General features: G+C 41.4%; 1 protein-coding gene and 1 non-coding gene across 6 annotated transcripts in view; both read left to right on the plus strand.

Moving 5' to 3' along the window:
* Window positions 1–8,461, plus strand: part of abr (ABR activator of RhoGEF and GTPase) — a 117,965-nt gene extending 109,504 nt beyond the window's left edge. For all 5 annotated transcript variants that reach the window (XM_031735585.2, XM_031735593.2, XM_039618243.1 and 2 more), the window contains 7 exons: window positions 3,112–3,171; window positions 3,472–3,581; window positions 3,808–3,947; window positions 5,617–5,751; window positions 5,908–6,013; window positions 6,140–6,293; window positions 7,328–8,461. In XM_031735585.2, the coding sequence (XP_031591445.1) occupies window positions 3,112–3,171; window positions 3,472–3,581; window positions 3,808–3,947; window positions 5,617–5,751; window positions 5,908–6,013; window positions 6,140–6,293; window positions 7,328–7,417 (795 nt within the window). In that variant the 3' untranslated portion in view covers window positions 7,418–8,461. The remainder of the gene's footprint in view (window positions 1–3,111; window positions 3,172–3,471; window positions 3,582–3,807; window positions 3,948–5,616; window positions 5,752–5,907; window positions 6,014–6,139; window positions 6,294–7,327) is intronic.
* trnav-aac lies at window positions 207–279 on the plus strand. Its single transcript has one exon. It is a non-coding gene; the product is annotated as a tRNA-Val (tRNA).
* Window positions 8,462–21,809: the final 13,348 nt, after the last annotated feature.

Below are 21,809 nucleotides of genomic sequence, written 5' to 3' on the forward strand. Positions count from 1 at the left end.
GCATGATGTACACCGATGCATCAAGATTCTTTGTAGTGCTGCATGTGTTGAGGCTTGTGCAGCTTTGCTGTGTCGCAAATGTAAACAGCTCCACAGGGGATGCAGACCCTTGATTACCCATGTGTTGTTGCTGTCAGTCTCAGATCCACAGCAGGGTGGAGGGCGGGCTTATATATGCAGAAAGGAGGGGGGAGGGCTCTCAGTTAGTTCCCGTAGTGTAGTGGTTATCACGTTCGCCTAACACGCGAAAGGTCCCCGGTTCGAAACCGGGCGGGAACAAGTTTTTTTTTTTCTTGAAATTTAAAACTGAGATCCAGAGTACAAGTTTGAGTAATACTGTGTAACTGATAACCACATTCTGCCCTGTCAGTGTAAAAGAAACCATTTAGTAGCACAAAAGAATGACTTATCAGCTTTGGTCTTGTAGATCAGTCTGAGTAGAGCACAGCCTGTACTCTGCTCAGACTGCATGTACGTCCCGGCTCATGTATGCCTGCTTCTTTATTTGAAGACTCTTAGTCATGATACCAAAACCTGTATTCTGCATGACTGACTTAAGAGTCCAGCAACATGCAGGAAAAAGGATACTCAAATCAACCGTGACTTTTCTGTAGGTTTCTGCAAATGGACTGTATCACATGGCAGCCACATGCTTCCTGTTATGTTCATTTCAATACGCTCAAACATGCAGGAGAGCAGATAAATGAGGGTTAGTGTGTTTAAGCACACAGAGTACAGGGTTAGTGGGACGTGCACATATACGGCCGGATGGAAGTAAACCGGCTGTACCTCATACTCTGTGCGCACACTTGCTCCCATATAAAAGCCGGGTCAATTGCTCTGTCCTCAAAACAAGCGCACATCGTGTACTCTCCAACAAAAAAAAAAAGAAGCAGTATGTGTGTACTCCAGCTGGAATGTGAACAAATTTGTGTTTTCAGCTGTTTTTGTGCTTCTCCTCAGAACCATGTAAGCCTGAGAATGTCTGACAGCTTCTGACTTTTATCTCTTCCTTGACATGTGCCCACATACTAGATGTTTATGTGCTCCAAATCTGCCTCATGCATTCCTGAGAGAAGGAAATTGGTCGTTGTATTTTTCATTGGTGTGGGCAGGAATGAAGCTGTGCTCTTCTACTGATCCTTAAAAAGTCTTTATGCACAGTAAAGAACAACCAGAAGAAAGGTTTTAAAATGTATCCTGTGTAGTGTATGTCTTATTAGTGTCGTGTTCTGCTGTGGTCACATTCAGATCTTCAGAGTTTAACTAGTAAAGCAAACTTCTTTTTTCTTCTTTATGTCTCTCATATCAACTCTCAGCTCTGTTACCTCCTGCCATCTTCCTGAAGGTTCCCTGACTGTGAGCTGTCACTCGGAATAAAACCTTAAATCCTCCCTCTGCTGTTAGACCAGCTGACTGAACTCATCCTCTGCTAAATCACAAACCGCGTCTTGCAGTACAATCCCTCCTGCTGACATTTTGTGCTTTATTCTGAATGAAATACTTACTATAAACTAAATGAAAGCTTGCTTCATGCAGGCCTCCTCTCAAACTCATTTCTCAGGGAAGCAGGCGAGTGGGGGAGCAAGTTCCTCTCAGCTATTTTTTAATAAACGGCCCAGTTGTGGATACAGGCTTGGACAGGGTCACTGAGTGTACAAATGGCTGTAATGGACCCGCTTTGTTTTTACAACCCTATTTGAGTACATTCATTTTTAATCAGGATTTTTAGAAATTAGCAGAGTAATAAGGAGGAAATGGGTAGGATATTTCTTTTTATTTTTTTCAATTAGTTTACTTCAGGGGGGCTTAAAGAGGCGTCATCAGTGAGCCTTGGATCTTTGCCCGGTTCCCTTCTCGGCAGTTGCTGTGTAAAGCCCCGATTGCAGTGATTACCTGTCCCTCGTCTGAAGCCCAAACACTGCTGGGAAAACAGGCTTTAGCGATAATAGGAATGCGTGAAACCGGTGCCAAATGGCCTTTTTACGAGGTAATGAAATACACTCACTAAAAACTTTTAATGCCGACAATAAGAGGAGCGTGCTACCCCTGCGCTCACCCAGCAAGAGTAATTTTCCTCTACGTTGAGCACATCGCTGTGCAGGGTTGCGATGACATAACTGTGTAGTGCAGATGCTGAAACAGTCTATAAAAAAGGCATTAGCTGTTGTGGCCTCGCACAGCGGGCGCAGACTCCAGGAGACTTAAAACAACAACAAGCTATCTCACTGAGAGACGTGAGAGCCACGCTTTGAGAATATGTGCGGTGAACGAGGAGAAGTGTCTCAGCCAATCTGGAGCCCTCGTTCGATGCCTGAGAGACTGCTGAGGGCATACAAGGTCAGCAGAAGCGAAAAAGTTGTTGCTGCCTTCAGTTTATCGTCCAGTATCTACGTTAGAGCCTGGAGTTACAAACATTACTTTACCTGCGCTTCGGGTAGTGCAGTCATGTTTCATGTCTCCAGTTTCCTTATTTTTTCCTCCTCCACTAAAACCGAACGCTGAACCATGTGGTTATAATTTTGGAGATATTTTTCAGTTGTTTTAATTATGTTTTAATTCTCTGTAGCTACAAAAACCCAAAGGTGTCAGATCATACTTGAATGTCTTACTGCGTACATCACTGGGATTCTTCTGTAGTGAAATGTAAAGAGGTTCAATCGGCATTTCTCTGTCAAACACACGAGGACGTTCACTTTTACTTCACCACTTTCTGTCTTAGAATGGAAATTTAAGGCTTTCTCAGGTTTTATTTAGAGACAGACAAAAGCATAAAAGCAGACTCTATTTCCGTCCTACAAGTACAAACATTCCTGGGGATTTATGTGGGAAAAGAATTTCCCTGGTGGTAAAGTCCAGTTTGGTCACAACACCCACCGTGGGTACGCTGGAATTAGGTTTCGAGGAAATGTATAGGTAGTGTTGCCAGGCTTTTTTTTTTTCTTCCTCTCTGTGTGTTGTATCGAGAAATGTGGAGCGACTGCTCACTGATGATGTGATTAAGCAATTTTTCTCTTCCTGGGAAAATCCCAGTATGAATTTAGTCATGTCCTTATTTAGGCTTCTCAAAAATGTTAACAACCATGTTTCTGTCTGTGTTGTGTCTTTCAGCTGGATCCTCAGACAGTGCAGTCCAAGAACTGGCACATGGATGTCATAGAGATGAATGGGGTAAGTATCTGAGAGGGACTTTTAGCTTGGACTAGTCCAGTAAATAAAGCCTTCAAGGTCGGAGATTTGTACACACAGAATTTTGAATAGAATAACAAAATATATACAAAGGAAATCTTGATTTTTATTTTTTTTTACCATAAACTTTTTTCCACAAATTGTCATTTTCTTTTAGGTTTTTTTCTCTCTCCATATATTAAAACGATTAGCTTAAAGATGTCAGTCGCTCGCACACACAGTGGCTCGTAACAATCCCAGAGTTTCAATTTTCCCTTCTTAATGTTGTTTGTTCCTCCTCAGATTAAAGTGGAATTCTCCATGAAGTTTACAAGTCGAGACCTCAGCTTGAAGAGAACGCCGTCCAAAAAACAGAGTGGCGTGTTTGGAGTCAAAATCAACGTTGTTACAAAGTAAGCTTGCTCCTGTTGTTGAGACTGAAAAGGGCTCAGAGCTCATGTGTCTAAATGATAGAATGAGACATTGCAAGTTTCATGAATAGGCATTCATTGATGTATATGTGAGATGATGAGAAAACTTACCACTCATGAAAAGAAACGACTGTTTTCATGGCGCCTGTGATGAAGATGTGCAAGCTCAGTCCCGTCATCAGAAAATAACTGCTGTGTATGTCCACAGGCGCGAGCGCTCCAAGGTGCCTTACATAGTCCGTCAGTGCATTGAGGAGGTGGAGAAGAGGGGGATCGATGAAGTGGGAATCTACAGGATCTCAGGGGTGGCCACTGATATCCAGGCCCTCAAATCGGCATTTGATACCAGTAAGACTCCATTCACTGTCTCTGTGTGGCACGCTCTTCCTCCCGTCATCTTTACTGCACGAGAATATTGTTTATTGTTCTTTCTCTTTGCAATGCAGTAGACGTGATTCTGTGATGCAGAATATGTGCAATGACATCTACATTTATACACTAGTGTGCAAGAGTCATGAGCCACAACTCATTTCTTTTGCTGTAGGAAAATTCTAAATAGCAATAATTTATTGAGAGGCAAAGATGCAGCTAAATACAGAGTTTGTACGATTCTGAAACTTAAAAGTCAATATTTTTGTTATGACCACCTTTATTCTTCATGTGAGCCTGAACTTTCTTACTTTAAGAAGCCTTTTTGTAATTTCTCTAAGAAGTCCCCAGGAATAGTAGGAAGAGGCTTCTTGAAGGACACTCAAAGATGGATGTTCTCTGACAAGATGATCCCACATTGCTTCAGTAATGTTGAGATCCACAATCTAGGGAGGCCAGTCTATGACTGATAGTATTGCATCGTCCTAAAGATGTTGCTGCTGACTTTCAGTTCAGTTCTTGTGTAATCTGGCCTACCTCAGCAACAGTCATCCTTCCACTTAGACCATTTCTGATGAAGCTTTAGTGAACAGTAAATGGGTTGACTAAAGAAATGGGGGCAAATTGTGTTTTGCCAAATGATGCTAGCAACAAAGTACCTAAAGATCCAAAGATAAAATAAACTCTTTGCTAAGTTGTCTGTTATGTGTAGACACAACACTGGTTCATCCCCTGAGTTAGATGCCTTTTTTATGCTTGAGTGATTCACAGATTGGTGTGAAGTGGCTTAACAAAGAAAAAAACATTCCTCTGAAGCTGGTCAGATGGAGACACAAGAACAATAGTTCAGTATCAGTGATGGCTTATACTGATTTTCAGCAGAATACATGAGTCATCTGTCTGTGTTCTTGCACTTTGCTTTTAAAAGTCTGTGAGGCGCCCAGTGCACTCTGCACATTGTCAAAAACACTGGTCTCACTGCAGCAAACAGCTGAAACTGACAGGAAACTGCAGACAGACTGTATGAGGACACTCTGCAGGGCTCACTCTGTTTTCCAGCACAGCAATTCATTCGCTCACTCTGTTTAGCAGGAATCACGTATGAACAACCAGGTTACAGATGTTCCTGGCAAACATTATAAAATGATCCACACAGCAAAAAAAATCATCATTTGGCTTTTATTGTATGTGTCCTGAACTTGGGTCATGTGAGAGTCAGTAAGGCAATAGGTTTAACACAAAACCGGCTGCCCAGCATACCCCATTTGTTCTCAGCAATTTCCTAAAAATGTAGCACCTTATGCTGCTTTTAGATGTAGAGAAATTGCTGCAGCCAGGTTTTTGCTTTAGCACTCTAGAAGATGGATTAGTGAAAACTGACAGTCAGGCAATCCAGGACAGATGAGGAGCAGCAGCTGTATCGTGTTCAAGGTCTCCCGTTGCATAAGAGTCTTTGTGGTCACAGCTGCTTTTACTTCGCTGAGATGTGACTGAGCAGGGCCTAGTATCCACTCTGATGTGACAAACAAAAGTCAAACACCAATGCATGCGGGGTCGTTAAGAGATCGCCTCAGTCCTGGAGACGGAGGAAGCAGAGATCAAGTGTAAAACTCGAATAATGTGATGAGTGTTTGTGTCTGACTTGCAGATACCAAAGATATCCTGGTGATGCTGAGCGACATGGACATCAACGCCATTGCAGGAACGCTGAAGCTGTACTTCAGGGAGCTGCCGGAGCCTCTCCTCACCGACCGCCTCTACCCCGCCTTCATGGAGGGCATAGGTGCGACCTTTGAGCTCTTACATTCATTCCAGGAAGAGTGTGTGTTTAGATTTTTGCCCAAGTGAGTTACAGTTGACCAACTGGAGAAGACGAGGACTGTTAGAAAGCCGTTTTGCCATAATTGGATCTGACATCTTCTTCCTCCCCCTCTCACAGCTCTCTCAGACCCAGCAGCCAAGGAGAACTGCATGATGCACCTCCTGCGCTCGCTGCCTGAGCCCAACATCATGACCTTCCTCACGCTGCTGGAGCACCTCAAACGGTACACAGACACACAAATACACACACTTTTTGTTATTCTTTAATCGTACTTATTCGCTTCTTTCATACATAAGACTAAGCTTATCACAGAGAATCTAACGGTGCCTGTTGGTTGTTGTTCCTGCAGGGTGGCTGAGAAGGAGCCCATCAACAAGATGTCCCTTCATAACCTGGCCACCGTGTTCGGCCCCACTCTGCTCAGGCCCTCAGAGTCAGAGAGCACGAAGGGACAGCACATCACCTCCGCCTCTGACATCTGGTCACATGACGTCATGGCACAGGTGCATGGATGTTTTTGAAAGTTGAATACAAAGCTGCACTTTGTTAATTGAGATAAAAAAAAATCGATTGGCCTAGCAGGTACAAGTAGTCGATGTTAAATTGGTGTGTATATGCGTATCACAGCTGCTGCATGTGATCTGCAGATGAATTTCACTCCCACATCACCCAGTGACCAATGTCACTGCCCCCCACCCACCCCACCCCAGCTGTATTTAGACTGCAGGCTATCCATTCATCTCTGCAAAGAGATGTGTTTCCTGTTCACAAATAGCTCCGCTTGGCAGAATAAACAACATCCAGAGTAAATCATCATAAATGGGGGCAGAGTGCACATGCACGGTCCCATCTGTCCATTACAGTGAAGCCCAGTGTTTGCACTGAGGCTTATTTAAAGTCTAAATGTTTACTGCATTAAGAATACAACATGTCAGAGAGATGAGGCCAGTGCTTCATCCTCAATGTAATCTAAGTATAATCTGGGTGAATTAGTGATGGATTCTTTTGTATTTTTTGTTTTGTTTTTTTAATTAGAGACCCTCCACCTAGCAAAGTGGTAACAATCTCACTAGGAGGTGGTTTTCCTGATGAGCTGCGACAGCATTAACCACACGTGCCCTTATGATAAAACTGGTTATTAAAGCGGAGATTAAGGGGAATTTGTGGAGCAGAGAGAGGAAGAACATTAGATTGATTGATTCATCTATGTTTATGAAGCTGGTTTTCTTTTTAATAATGGTCAAAGGTGACTTTCTGTCCATGGCTTACTGCCACAACCTTTTCTTACTCATTTTTAAGTCAGCAGCAAGTTGTCTGCCCTGTGCAGTAAAAAATAAAGGAAAATTCAGAGATATTTTAAAGCAAAGCACATCACAGCAGCCTGCTCATGAGCCATATCTGCTTCCATATTTTAAAAAATATGTGGGTTGTAATGTGTCTGTCACAAAATCCAGAATGATCATTTTCACCCTCATCCAAGTGCAAATTGTTCCAGCAGCAGCTGTACTCATACAGCCTTGTTTTCCTCCTCTCTTAGGTCCAGGTGCTGCTCTACTACCTGCAGCATCCTCCCATCTCCTATGCTGAGCTGAAGCGAAACACGCTCTACTTCTCCACTGATGTTTAATCCCCGGCCACCTCCCACAGGGCTTCACCTGGAGACGAAAGAGTGAGAGAGAGAGACTCCATACAAACATTGGTCCCCAGCACTCAGTAATCCTGCCTCAGCTCTCCCTCACCCACAGCAGGCAGCTCGTCTCAACTGTACAGCCCCCCAATCCCCCACCCCCAGCCCTCCCCTTCCACATCTCCCTTCCATTTAAACCCCACATCCACCCCACCCTACCACACCCAGTCCTGTGAGGAGATGGAGCCGGGCACGTGAAGGAGATTTCCGGGGCGTCTTTATAGTCATGTGTCGTGTCCTGTAAACGTGAGGAGAGCCCAGCTGCTTCCCACTGGCAAGAAGACAGGGAGTTATGGGACCACTGTGGGGAAAATGGGAGGGGACAAGGGTCTGGAAGCCACAGCCTGGCGCAGTGGCACAGGATCATGCCTCGGCGTGTGGGGTGTTGTCATCCCTTTGCCAAGTTCTGGTTTGATGATTTGAAAAACCAGTCGACTCAAACTCTACTTTCTGTTTTTGTTTTCCTGGTCAGAGGCATTCCACAAATAAAGGCATTTACATGTTTTGGAATAATGTTTAGCACCTGATTTTTGTTTCCTTCCCTGTGCTTACTGTGTGTGTGTGTGTGTGTGTGTGTGTGTGTGTGTGTGTGTGCGTGTGTGTGTGTGGTAGGAGGAGGCCAATGTGTCTGAATGACAGTGTGGATGTACATGATGTGTGTGTGTGTACTTGCGTGTTTAAGGGAACACAAGAATTATAGAAAACGGCCGTCCCAGTAAATGGCTGGTATTTTTCTTTTCCCTCTCTCTGTACTGACAAGCAAGAGAGAAGTGCCCTCCTCACTGAGTCTCGGCCAAATTAGCCCTATTTATTTTAAATATATATAATACGTGTGCCTGTACAGTTCTGTGCAACTAGAGAAATGCTCTAAGGAGTGTGTTTTTTGAAGTTTATTCAGGTAGTGATGTTATTTTTTAGTCTACTTTTCTTATTCACCATGTCCATGGTTGGTAAGCTGTACTGAAAATACACCCAGAATTCATTTCAGATCACTTTGTAGAGGTGAGAGGGCACCCTGTGACATGACAGTTGTTTGGAGAGAACACAACGAATGGAACATTTAGCTTTTTTGGTTTGTTTGTTTTTTGTTGTTGCATTGCAAGCCTGTTCCAAGTGTCTTACTGCACCGGTATAATCTGTAGGATGATTTTGTGTAGTTGCCCTCATTGCATGTTCAGCTTGTCAATCAAACTAGGCCAGATAACAAAAAGGTAGGTTGTCTCTGCAAAGCAAAGAAAAAAAGTAAATAAATACATAACTGCTCTGTATAAAGCCAACCTTTCTGCTATCAAGCCTGCAGCATATCTTAAAATACTGCAAGCACTGCTAGATGAGTACTATTTGATATTTTTAATATAAGGTTAAAAGAAAATAAAAATGTTGTATTTTACTTCCTTTGAGAAGAATTTCAATATACTGTAATATTGAGGCTAAATGTTAATGTGAACTTTCTCCCCCCCCTTTTTTTTTTTTTAGTAAAATAAAAGTTATCAAAACACTCTCACCTTGTGTCCGTCTCTGTTTGCAGCTCTGCTTTAACACCAGCTTCCTGCGACTGCAGTAACTCAAAATAATCTTAGATATGGCATCATAATGTTTTCATGGCAAACTGTCACATGGTAAAATGATGATAATATCAGGCACGGGACAAAAACACTGACGCTTGCCTTTCCCAGACTCTGTGTGAGCTGTGACTTCATTCTGCATCACTGTACCGTAACACTGACCTGAATCAGCCACATCAGTGCTGTCAACTCTCAGGAATAGGAGTTCTCTATCAGTACACGTTGCTCCCCCTGGTGGTCCTGTGAAAATCTGTGCTGAAATGAGCTGAGAGAAAGAGGGAGGGCACTCCAGGATGTTCTTTTGATAGTTATGGTAATGTCCAAAGGTCATGAGCAACCCCTTAAAAAAACATAAAGATAAATACAGGATATAAGGGAAAAAAAACAGAGTTTGTACTATTCTAATGAGCTTGAAAGTCAATATTTAATGTGACCAGCCTTTATCCTTAAACACAGCCTGAGCTCTCGCAGCTTTCTTGTCATTTCTTTAGGTAGTCGTCAGGAATAGTTCTCCAGGTTTCCTGAAGAACATTCAAAACTCTTCTTTGGATGTTTTTTGCCTTTTTTTTCTGTTCTCTGATAATCCCACACTGCTTCAGTAATGTTGGGGCCTGGCCTGCAGGGAGGCAATCCATAACTGATAGTAATTGTGTCTTTTCCTATCCAGCTATGCTTTTAGAACACTGGCAGTGTGTTTGGGATCATTGTAATGATGAATGATGAAAACTTGGCCAATTAGATCTTTTCCACAATCCACTACATGCTGACTCTGACTGTGATTTTCTCCTCTTAGCATGTCTACTCTAGCTGCTCCTGTCCCATCTGCTAACATGAAGTTTGGGTGTGGTGGGTGGGGTATGACATATACCGCAGTCAAACACCAGGTGGCGATACAGACATTTTGGCTACACTTTTGGATAGCTGTCAGGTTGATCATGTTTTTTCACAGTACTTAAATTAGAAAATCTATTACTAAAACTTTCAGACAAACATAATGGTTGCAATATCATTTATAGATATAAAAAATATTCAATGTAGTCTAGAAGATGGTATAAAGTGATACAACTAGGATCTGAAACTGGAATACATGTGCCTTGAAATTTTACTGAAGCACTGTATTTCATTCAGCTGGGTTATACATAATATATTTAATGTAGGCGCTACTGCATTATTAATATAGATATTTAAAAAATCCTCCGGTCTCTGTCAAACAACACTGTCCAAAATATCCCTGTTGCAGGCTACACTGTCCCATTTAACAACCACTCACTTCTGAGTTTGATGGTCTTGGCGCTTACAAAGGTTTGGCTTGATGTAACAACCCTTATTATTGGGATATAGCACCACTAGGGGGTGTTATACTACTATTGTAGTAGTTGGGGAGACTCCTAGTGTGTGAGTGTAGTGGCAGCCATTACATGCTGCTCGTGTATCTGTCCGGGAGAAACCGTACCATCGTAATGTGCTGGCACCGGCGTCTACCTAACCCCACACATGTATGTATGGACAGAGTAGAGCCGTTGAGACCTGGCTGGTATGGTCTTGTTCTATTAACGCCTAATAAAGATCTGTTGTTGCTAACGGTTGTTCTGCGGCTAACCTCCACACCACCTAGACCTGCTTAAGGTCACGACCCTATAGTTTGAGCGACAAAATCCCAACAAACCATCCCCTATGACAGTGGTTCCCAAACTGTTTTTTGCTAGGTCCCCCTTTGTTTTACAAGAAAATCTTGCCCCCCATTTTCTAGCCTTTGGCTTGGAAGGAAGTTGGTTTGGAAACATATTTGGCGATGCTTCAACCTCTGCTTTGCGCTTGTGTGGGAGCCCCGTCAAAAAACATCTCCATTATGCTAACGGTGTCCAAGGGTTCTTTTTTTTTTCCTTTTCTTTTTCTTCATACCGCTCCCCCCCTGAAATCGCCCCCAACTTTGGGAACCTCTGCCCGAATCAGCAGACACTTGGCAACAGTGGGAAGGAAAAACTCCCTTTTAACAGGAAGAAACCTTGGGCAGAACCATGCTCAGGGAGAGGCAGCCATCTGCCATGACCGGCTGGGGTTGAGGGGAAGAATTCTTACAACTTGATATTTTAAACTTTGTGTTGTAGTTGACTGGAGCCTCTAATCTGTTTTTCTATGTCTAGTTGAGTGTTAGTATCTTGTCTCTCTGTGTAATTACTTAAATTTTAATTTTGAGTTTTTTGTCTTTAATAATGTAAACTTTATTGATCCCCGTGGGGAAATTACACTCTCTGCATTCCCACTGCATGCCACTAATTCTGCATCCAACTGGGGGTGGATGCACAGGACGTTACGCTTTCCAAATAAATTGACAGTCATAGCAGTACGTTTGCGATTTATTTTAATGCTCTGGTTCAAAAATTTTGCGCTGTGAAAGGGGCAATCCAAATCCAACAACTGGTACATGTCCCGCAAATAAATATCCAACCTGCAGTATTTATTTACTTAGTTATAGTTGGAAAATCACCATGTGCTGAAAGGTAGGCGACAATTAACAGTTACTAGTGTTCAACCTGGTCTTAATGAGCAAGTCTACAAACAGCCCTACCTGCCCCCACAGAATACCATGTTTTTCAACTATGAAAATCTGGAGATTATTAACAGCTGACACCTAATTTATACATTTTTTTATATTGTTTCTTGGGATTGTGCAATCAGAGCTTCATCATCATACTACCCCTCAAGTCGTCAGAATCCTGACAATGAATAAATAAATAAAAACAGTTTGTTAAATTATCACGTAGATGTCTTAGCAGTAGCTTAACTAATATTACAAGGATTACATCATTTTAAAATGCGGTAAATTGCCCACTGTGAACCACCTGTATTATTTTTAAACTCTCCTTCTGTGTCATGGTCCCCGTGTCTCTCCGGCTGGCTCACGTTGGGCCACAGTGTTGTTTTTGTTGTTTCTCCGTACCTCTCTCTCCCCCTCGCTCTCCTCTGTGCCTAGGTGGAACTCGTTACTAGGCTCCCGCTTTTGGCCCGCGCACCTAACGCTGATTAGTTCCTGTTTTCTCTGGCCGCTATTTAAGATTATAGCTTGCAGCAGCTCATTGCTGGAACGTTGAACACCCTGAGTTTGTAAACCCCGGCTAAGTCTAAGTTTGCTTTTGTGATTGCTTGGTGTAGTGTTAACACTTGCTTCTGTGCGTAGATTTCCTGGACCTGTGGACTGGAGTGTGAGAGCGGAAAGGCATGAGTGGCAGAAGAGGAGTGAGTACTGTCTGAGAGTGGACAAGCGATTATTGAAGATTCTTGTGTGTGGATCCCCCCCATAGTCCTGGACCCCGTCTATCACTTGTAAATATTCTTGCACTCCGGTGATTGTGTAAATAAATTGTGAACTTTTGTTTTCCAAGCTGTGTCTGTGCCTGAGTCTGTTCAGTCCTGCGTGACATTCTGCACATCCGATAAATCGCTTCAGTAATGTTAAGACCAACTTTTACAGACAGGTACGAGAGCGCAGACTGTCATTAGCATCACAATGGGTTCTTTTGTCACACATTAGGTGATCAGTCAACAGCTCTCTTAAATTTATGGAATTCACATTGAGTATAGATTGGATATTAAGAAATAAAACTTCAACTACTGAATGGACATTAAAAATTGAATTAAATTGTAACTACAGCAACAAATCACATCCATCATCTAGAGTTGCTTTACATTGTAAGGTAGAGAGCCTACAATATAAGAGAAAGAATCCCACCAATCAGACAGCCCACTACGAGCAAACACAATCAGCAACAGTGGGAAGGAAAAACTGTTGCAATCCCTGGTAGAACCAGGAAATCTGTCAAAGACTGGTTAGGGGTTAGGGCAGATTTAAGTCTTCAGAGCAGTGGCAGTGTGACTTTCTTTGTGGATACTTTAACCTGATTTAGTTTTCAGTTTTCTTACTTGTCAAAATGCATCATGGGTAAAAAAAAAAAGAACAATCCTTGAAATGCTAATACAAGAGTATCCTCATAAAGATTCATTAAACAAGGTTTTATTTTGATTTAAGTTTATTTTAAGTGTTCAGATTTTTACTTGACTACATTAAAGTATTTGATTACATTAAAGTAATCAAAGCCAGTTTTGTGAGAGTTTGTACGTGCTTTGGAGTTTGTATGTACTTTGTCTCTAGGGGCCACTGTATATATTTATATATAAACATATATAGATAAAACCACTATTTTTTTACATTAGTAATTCCTTTTGTGCATAATTTTATATTGTTGTTAATAATAAATTAATTAAAGCAACCTGAAGAGCCGGTTGGGAGCCGAAAGAGCCGGCTCTTTTCAGTGAGCCGAGCCAAAAGAGCCGGTTCTCTAAAAAGAGCCGGAAATCCCATCACTAATAAGCACTAACCTCTGCAATAGTACACTTGGCAGGGATGACAATGTCGTGGTCAGACTCGTTGCTTGTAACAACTGGCAACTTGTGGGGCCGCCGCTGGGGGAAGCCAACCAGACCGGCTTTAAGTAGCAGGCCACCGGGCAAGGGGGACGATGATGGGTACTCAATGACAACTGATTTTTCATCCTGAAGCCCCCTGCCAAGGATGACTCCCTCCTCCACTACAGTTGAACCAGCTGGAATGACTTGAGGCATCTTGCCTTGTAGCTTCACTACCCCCTGATGGTTGTCACTTGTCTGCCTTCGTCTCAACTCAATGTTTTTGAAGACTACTCTGTAGCCATGTGGAAGGGATTGACGATCAGCTAAGTCAGTCTCTGAGTAGATGTTGAACAGTACATCTAGGGTGTTCATGCCTATGAGCACGAGGGATTGTGAAGTGTCAGGGACGATTAATGCAAGTGTGTTTACATCTACTGGAACACCTATAAAGTCCTTTGGAAAAGTTGTGGTCATTTCTATGTAGCCAAAGTAGGGCACTAGCTGGCCATTAGCACCTTCCACTTCTAAGAGGTCATGTAGTGGCTTGATCTTCTGTTCTGAAAGGTGCTGCTTGTAAAATGACTCAGGAACGGTGGTAACTTGGGAGCCTGAGTCAAGAAGACAGTTGACTTCTTCACCTCTCACAGTCACTTGAGCTGTATTCTTGGCGCCAATCAACTGTTTAGGGAGTTGGAAAGGTTGTTTCTGCTCTGAATGTTTTAAGCCAGAACATGCTTGTGCTATGACGTTCTTTGCTGGGGTACTTACTTTGTTAACCTCAGCTGTGATTTTGTCTTCATTGTTTACGTCTGAGGGACGTTGTTGACTCTTCTCAGCTCCTGTTTGTCCCACAACAGGAACTGCTAGTCGTTTAATGGTGAGTCTGAACCATCTTGCGCTTCCCACTGGCGCTGTTTTGCCTCCAATTGCTTCTTTTTCTCTGCCACTAGGTTGGGGGTTAGCAGGGTCAACACAGCATGGGGCGATGTGCCCATCTTCACCGCAGTTGAAACAGCCAGGGCTTGGGTCTGCATGTTTGTTTCTTTGTAGTCTGCCTTTGCAGACGTCCATCTACATTATGTGGCTTTGACATCTTACTGTGCGGCTTCCCTGCAGATCACTTGCTGTTAGCAAACTTTGTTTTTTTCTGTGACATGAATGTAGTTAGTTGACTTTGCAGACTCGCCACCTGCTTTCTCAGATCCTCAATAGCAGCGATGCTACTCTCATGTTTCTCCTCTGGTTCACAAACATGTGCACCCGGGAACTGTAACTAAGTTCTCTGCTTTGTGGTGCCAATGTGTTTTCTCATACGACTAGTTTTTGCTTGCTGTCAATCTTCCTCAGAGCCAATCATTAACAAGAGGTCTGAGAATTGGGGTGGGCTGCTCTTCTTTTGTTCAAGTTTCAGGGCGCTGAGTAGGGCATTGTCCCAACATCCCCTGCAGAACTGTTTAAGGAGATGTTGGTCCACTTCTTCACATGCGATTCCCCCCCTCTTCGTGGCTCTGTTTAATGCTAGCTGTAGCTGTAGCTGTAGCTGGTGAAGGTAAGTGGGTGATTTCTCACCTGGATCTTGAACGGTGTTCAGGAATTGAGCAAAAAGCTCCTCCCCATCTTCTCTAGTGCCAAAGGCTGAATCTATAGACTTATTTGCAAATAAGTCGCAGGTGGTGGCTCAGGCCGTAAACTCTTAACTATATCAGCTGCTGGTGGGAGCAGGCTCTCATGGATCTTTCTGGATATTTGCAGGGGTGACATGCTGGGGTCATTTTGGAGCAGTTCAATTTGTGTGCACCACGTGTCATAATCAGTTTCGTTGTTAGGTCTGGGAACCTTACCGGCGAAGGAATGGAGTCTAACCTGGGACTGGATGTGTGGGACATCTTGCCTTCGTACGATATGCTCTACCACGACCTTCTGAATGTCAGGTGGGTTCAAGTCACTTACTGAAAGGGACGCTGCTCTCCTCCCATTGGTGAGGGGAACATGATCAGTGGCACCAATATCACTTGGTGTAACATCTGAATGTGAGGTGTGACACTGTTGCTCTTTAGGAGCGGGCGGAGATACGACAGTGGTCTCGACATATGTGGGGGAAGGTTCTTCAGTGGTAGGTCGCATGGCTTCAACATCCTCCCCAATCTGACACATCATCTCCTTCAACACCTCACCATAGTCTTTGCCACTCAGCTTAGCTAGCTCCTTGAGCTCAGCTAAGTAGGTCTTCATAACATTACCCCCAACCTTGGTAGTGTACATGCTACTGAGTGTTTTAATTTCATAGACAATGCTGGGGTCAGCTTGTGCTGTGTACGTGTACGGTAAGCGAGGTTCTAAACCTTCTAAGGCTGAACTGCTAGAATATTCAACGATCAGGTTTCGGTAGAAGTCGGACAGTGAATCATCAACAAAATGGACTCTTCCAATTTTACCATACCGTTTCAGAAAGTCAATGACCTGTTCATCTTTTTCAGATACCTGTGTTATCCCAGCGACAACAACTGCATTAGGTATTTTGACACCAGACTTTTGTATGAAATCCATACTGGTCATTGCCTCAATATTGATGCTCAAATCAAATGGCTCCTGGCTGGCTCACCACTTCTGTAACCAACTTTAGAGACATAAAGGTGAATTACAGCACAATAACTACTTGGGCTCGTAATAAGACCCTGGCCAGAATCAGAAGACACCTAATTGGTGAGGAGCCAAAGTATTGAGCAGCAATAATGACTTGGAGACACTGTAAACTTTTGAGTAGCCACTCTTGTATTGTTACAAAGTGTAAAAAAAATTTGTGTCCAATTTGTACAGGATAAAAAGTATAAAATAAATAAATAGTGTGCACACTTAAACAAAATAAAAGTACTCGTTAGGGCCCTTTAGGAATTCAAGTTATGTTGACAACAGCCAACTTCAAAGGTCCTTGTGAGTGTAATTGGAACGTATGTATGAGTGTGTGGGTGTGTATCTTCTTCGGGGTGAATTGTCCTCAACGTGGTTGGCTCGCCATCTATCATGACCGGAATCTCATCCTGGTCCTTGGACTTTTCCTGTCCTCTCCAAAAACCTGACCGTTGCTCTGTTTCACAAAGCCGAACACACACTGGTGTCGGAATTGCAGCAGCTCTCCGGATGAACGGTGAGTGGTTAGCCGACGTTGCTTCTCTCCTTCATCTGGCTGGATGGGAACTGCTTGTTAAATGAAGGCTGAGATGATTCCTTAATGACTTTGTTCACTGGAATGAAAAAAAAGGGATATTTGATAACTCAGAAGTGAAAAGTTGCTACTGTGCTGAACAAGTGTTTTGCTTATGTGCAACTCTTGTACACCCAATTTTTATGCTTGCTTTTTTATGTTATTATTCTATTGTCTGTAAATGCAGAACAACAGTGTTATGGTGTATAGAACTGATTCAGAATTGATTTTCTTTTCATTAAAATGGTTTCGTATAACACACACTTCTATCCATCAAAACAATAAAGGTTTACACCCTTGTTTTTATCAATTTCAGGCCAGAGACAGTTTTTATTCCACATGTTATGTGTTCCATGAATTTGGTACTGTTAACATTAACTTTTATACCCAGCTGAATAGATCTGTAATTTATTACTTTGGTTTGATTTTTTTAGTTTTTCTTTACAGGAAAAGATGGATAAGCTTGGTGTTAGTCCTTTCCACCAAGTTTGCTTTGTTAAAGCTGTTTTCTGCTTACAGTATGTGAATATCAAATAAAGTCTTATGAATCAAATTATGCCAGTCTTTCATCACATGTATCACTTGTTTTTTGGAGTGTTTTTTTGTTTGTTTGTTTTTTAATTTTGTTATCCCACATGGAAAGTTCCAAAAGTGCAGATTTTAGACACTTTAGACCTAAAATTAATGTATATTTATTAGGGAAAAAACATTAATTTCTCCATGTGACAGTGAGAACATTGAGCTTAACAAGTAAGGTCCAGTTATTTGTTTTAACAAACATTTCAGGCACATCCTCATCTGTCTGTATTAAGAGTGGCCTCTGGTGTCATATTTCAGTTGCTGCATTTGTTAATTGATTTTGTAACACCAAGACTTTAATATTTGAGACTGCTGTTAGGCAGGTCAAAAATGAAATTTCATGCTCATCTGAGGCTACAGACATACAAAACCCGATTTACTTCACACCAGATCATTTCTCATATGTAGGAAAAGGTAAGTTCATTAAATGAAACTTAAAGGCTCTTTGGCTCACGTCTTCATCTGGATGGTACAGCATAACCAGGTTAAGACAAATGCGTCATCTCTAAAAAAATATATTTGTGAGTGTTTTTCAGTGTTTTTAATTATTTGTTTTATTTTTATTTTTCATTGTTCACTGTGGCCTGGTAAACATTTTATCAATATATATTTCATAAGGCCATCGTTAAATATTTACAAGAAATCAGGCATTATACAGTGTGTAAACTTCAGTCCAGTGTGATTTAGATGCTCACCAGAAAATGTAGCCAGATATCAGCTGGGTTTAGATACATTTCAGATAAGATAACCTTTGTTAGTCCCAGAGTGGGAAATTCAAATTGTTACTGCAGCAGAGTAGACAAGGCAGGAACAAATGTACACATGCAGCATACCTAACAGCAATAATGCAAAAATAGAAGAAATATAGACTAAGAAATAGATATGTACTTATATATGTAAGTATATCTATCTATATCTATATCCATCTATCTATATCTGTATACATACATATACATATATATTATGCAATAATACAGATTACTATTAGAAGAAGAATGAAACATTTCATAGTGCAGTGTTTGGGTGTTAATAGTAGCAGGTATATATGTAAAGACCCCAGTGTCTGCATATGTGGTGTACATTCACTGCTGTTGTGCAGTGTACAGTCTGACAACAGCTGGAGGGAAAGGCCTCCAAAATGTCCCCTTTGCACACTGTGGGTGCAGCAGCCTGTCACTGAAGGGGCTGCTTAGTGTTGCCAGAGTGACCTGTATGGGGTGGGAGCTGTTATCTGACAGAGATAACTACCTCCACTGGGTCAAGAGGGCATCCCAGAACAGAGCTAGTTTTCTTGATCATCCTGTTCAGTTTCTTCCTGTCCCCAGCAGACCACACCATAAAACATGGACAATACAAGAAAAAACCCACAAATATTTCAGAAAATGTAGTGTTTTGTTTGTTTGTCACTGAATAGTGTTGGAATAAAGTGTGAAAATTGTGAAGGATTAAAATATTCCAAGAGCTCAAATTACTTCACCAAAACATGTTTCAATCATATTTTATCAAGACAAATTGCACAGGTTTATTGAATATGAATAACTTGTGTTAATTCAACTCAAGTGTTTAAGCTCGTGCCAAAGCAAAACATCTGTGTGCAACCAATGTCCACCATTGAATTAAGTAAACCCAACATGTTTTTTTTCCAGTGCATAATCACATTTAGTGTAATAAACTATTAAAGCAGAATTACATATTAGGATTTAGCCAAGTGTTAGGATGTAATGCAGAGTAGTATTTCTAGTATGCCTGTTTTCATTTTATTTTCTAAATTTTAAAGAAGGCTTTAGAAAGGTCAAAAGAAATCTTCTGTAAGGGAGTATCAGCTATTCTAGTAGAATTTATTTTACCAATGCAAGGGTGCATTAGTACCTTGTATTACAACATATCTATTTCATAAAGGGCGAACACAAATTTCCAAAGAGACTTCCTGGCAGCTGCCATTTTAAGTATAACCTCTGGTACGGGTACATTCAGTTTGCAGCAGCTATACAACAGTGGCCTCTAGAGGTGTTTACACACTATGACCAAATCAGACAATGCAACACAACACGCAGGTCGCCCCAATGAATTGATTAAGCTGGTAGCAGTGACTTGTTAACTTATCATTTGTCAAGCATATCTCCCATGAATGATATGAAATCATTTAGAGACATAACATTGACATCACAAAGTAGAAGCTGTAATCAGTTTTTAGGAAAGTGAGTTTAATAAGAGTAGGTAAAATAATGCAGTAATTTCTTAGATTTTATAATCCCTTCATAAATCATGTTGGCTACAGCCTATTTAGCAATGCAACAAGAGCATTAGACAAACAAACAAGCAAACAAATAAATAAACAGTCAACAAAAACAAAAAAGTTAGTACCCAGGGATAAAAATGTTGTGTATGAAAGGGAAACCTAATGGACAGATGTGATGCCTGAACAGTGGTGGCTTTAAATGATGTATCAACTCAAACATGCATCCATCGTCTATGTCACATAAGTACGATGATCGGTGGTGACGGTTGGCACCGCTTTGGAAGCAGAAACTGTTGGTTTGAAAGCCTTTAGTGTCTCCTTGTGGCGGGACTCTTATACCGCACTGTAAGATGTCGAGCAGTGTCAGCCGTATGCTAGAAAGTGATACATTAAAATTTCTGGGGTCACCATGAAGAGCTTACTTCCTTTCTTGCTCAGTGTGTAAAATGTGGCACTTAATGGATTGAAAAGAAAAATGATGGCACCCTTGTAGTTCACACAAGTGGTGATGATTCAGGGTTTTAATTTGTAAGGTTTGAATTTTGAGCCATCATAAATTTTAAAACAGGAAAGTATACTATTTAACATATGTTAAGTCAAAGCTAATATAGCTGCTCATATATAGCTACTTATAATTAGAAGAGCTGCCTACACCAATGAGTAGACTTCCCAGAATGGAAACAGCCCTCTTTGTGTGGTTTGAGAAAACAGACAAGTTGTTAAGAACTATGACTGAGAAGAATCCGCCTGTGTACAGCAGCAGGCTGCCTTCCTAGAATTTGGATATCCCCCGTGCGCTCGTCTCTGCATTATGTGCATTACCTCTCTTGGAAAATTAAAAACACGTCAGCTTTTTATAGTTTTTTCATTCACTATCAGCTTACACCAAAAGTCTTCTCCGAAGAAGATTATTCAAAACATGCAACACAGTCACCAATCCCAGCAAATTCACCCCTAAGTCCGACTGTACAATACAGAAAATAAAAGAGCTACATCTCAGACTCTACAGGCTTCAGTTAGCATGTTAAATGTGAAGGTTCGGTTAGAAAAAGACTGAACAAAAACGGCCTGAGTTGAGCAATTAACCAAAGTGACAAACATTGCTCTAAATAATGCTCCCCTAATCCAAGTAGTCACCCAAACCTGGATGTGGATTTAGAGGCCTGAGGGCCTGATACTGATGGGGACTGTGAGGGTTTGTAGTTAAATTCCTGCTCTTACAGGATCAGTGAGTGTCTGTTTAAAGATTATTAACATGCTTTTACATCACTATGGAACACCAGCATTTCTGCACAGGAGAGAACCATCTGCCTTAATCTACCATGATGCTCTGTGTCATGTTGTCATGGCAATATGAAGTCAAATAAATACAAATGTAGAAAAATGCACATTTGAAGGAGGACAAGAAGACAAGCAACTGGAAGAGCTTTTGAAGCAGGAAAACTTTTCTGGACTTCTCTTAATTTAACTGGAAATTTTGTTAATACAAGTCAAGGAGGAAACAAGGAGGCAGGTTGGATTATATCTGAGGACAGGACGCATGAAGGAGAAGCATGAGGAGAAAACAGCAGAGCGATGGTGCAGAGCTAATCGTGGATCAAGTCAAAGAAGCAAGCATCAAAACTGTGAGTAAACATAACACAGAAAGAGTTACAAATTACTGTGCTGATTAAGGAAACATTAAATTGGGTTAGTTTGGGGTCTGGAGCTTCAGGTTTGTGGGTTCAGTTGGTCTCAAAACTGAGGAAAGAAAAAAAATGTTTCTTTTGAAAGGTTGTTGGAGGATTCTTACTGTAAGAAATATCTGGGTCTGCATCTGCTTTTATTTAAAAAAACAAAAGTTGAATTTTATTTAGTCACATTGGAAAGGGAAAATTGGAGGATCAGGACAATAATGTGGCCAAATTTACTGTTTCCTTAATCAGAACAATAATTTTGATCTGAACTAGAAATGTTGAAATGGGTTATTTTCTTTCTTCTCTACTGATCACTGTGTTAAATGTTGAGTTACTTGTCAGTTTACATTAATGTTAATGGTACTTTTAAAAAATGCAGTTTATTTGTAATTTTGTAGAAAAAGGCTCTGCACCTGTGAAAAAAAAGTAGGTATCCACACCCCCAAAATCACTGTAGATCAGAGTAGCTAAGCCCTGGTTAACTGCAATTATATTACAGGAGATGAAAAATATTGGAATGATTGAAAGAAACAGATTGCTTTAGGGTTTGAAGATTTGACTTTCTTATTGAAAAAGACGAAAACTAATCTATGTGTGACACTGAGAAAAAAACTGAAAGCTTAAAAGATCTGGACGTCCAACTGTTGTTATACAAATGTGCAAA

The sequence above is a fragment of the Oreochromis aureus genome, linkage group 10 (assembly GCF_013358895.1).
Source record: "Oreochromis aureus strain Israel breed Guangdong linkage group 10, ZZ_aureus, whole genome shotgun sequence".
Taxonomy (NCBI): Eukaryota; Metazoa; Chordata; class Actinopteri; order Cichliformes; family Cichlidae; genus Oreochromis; species Oreochromis aureus.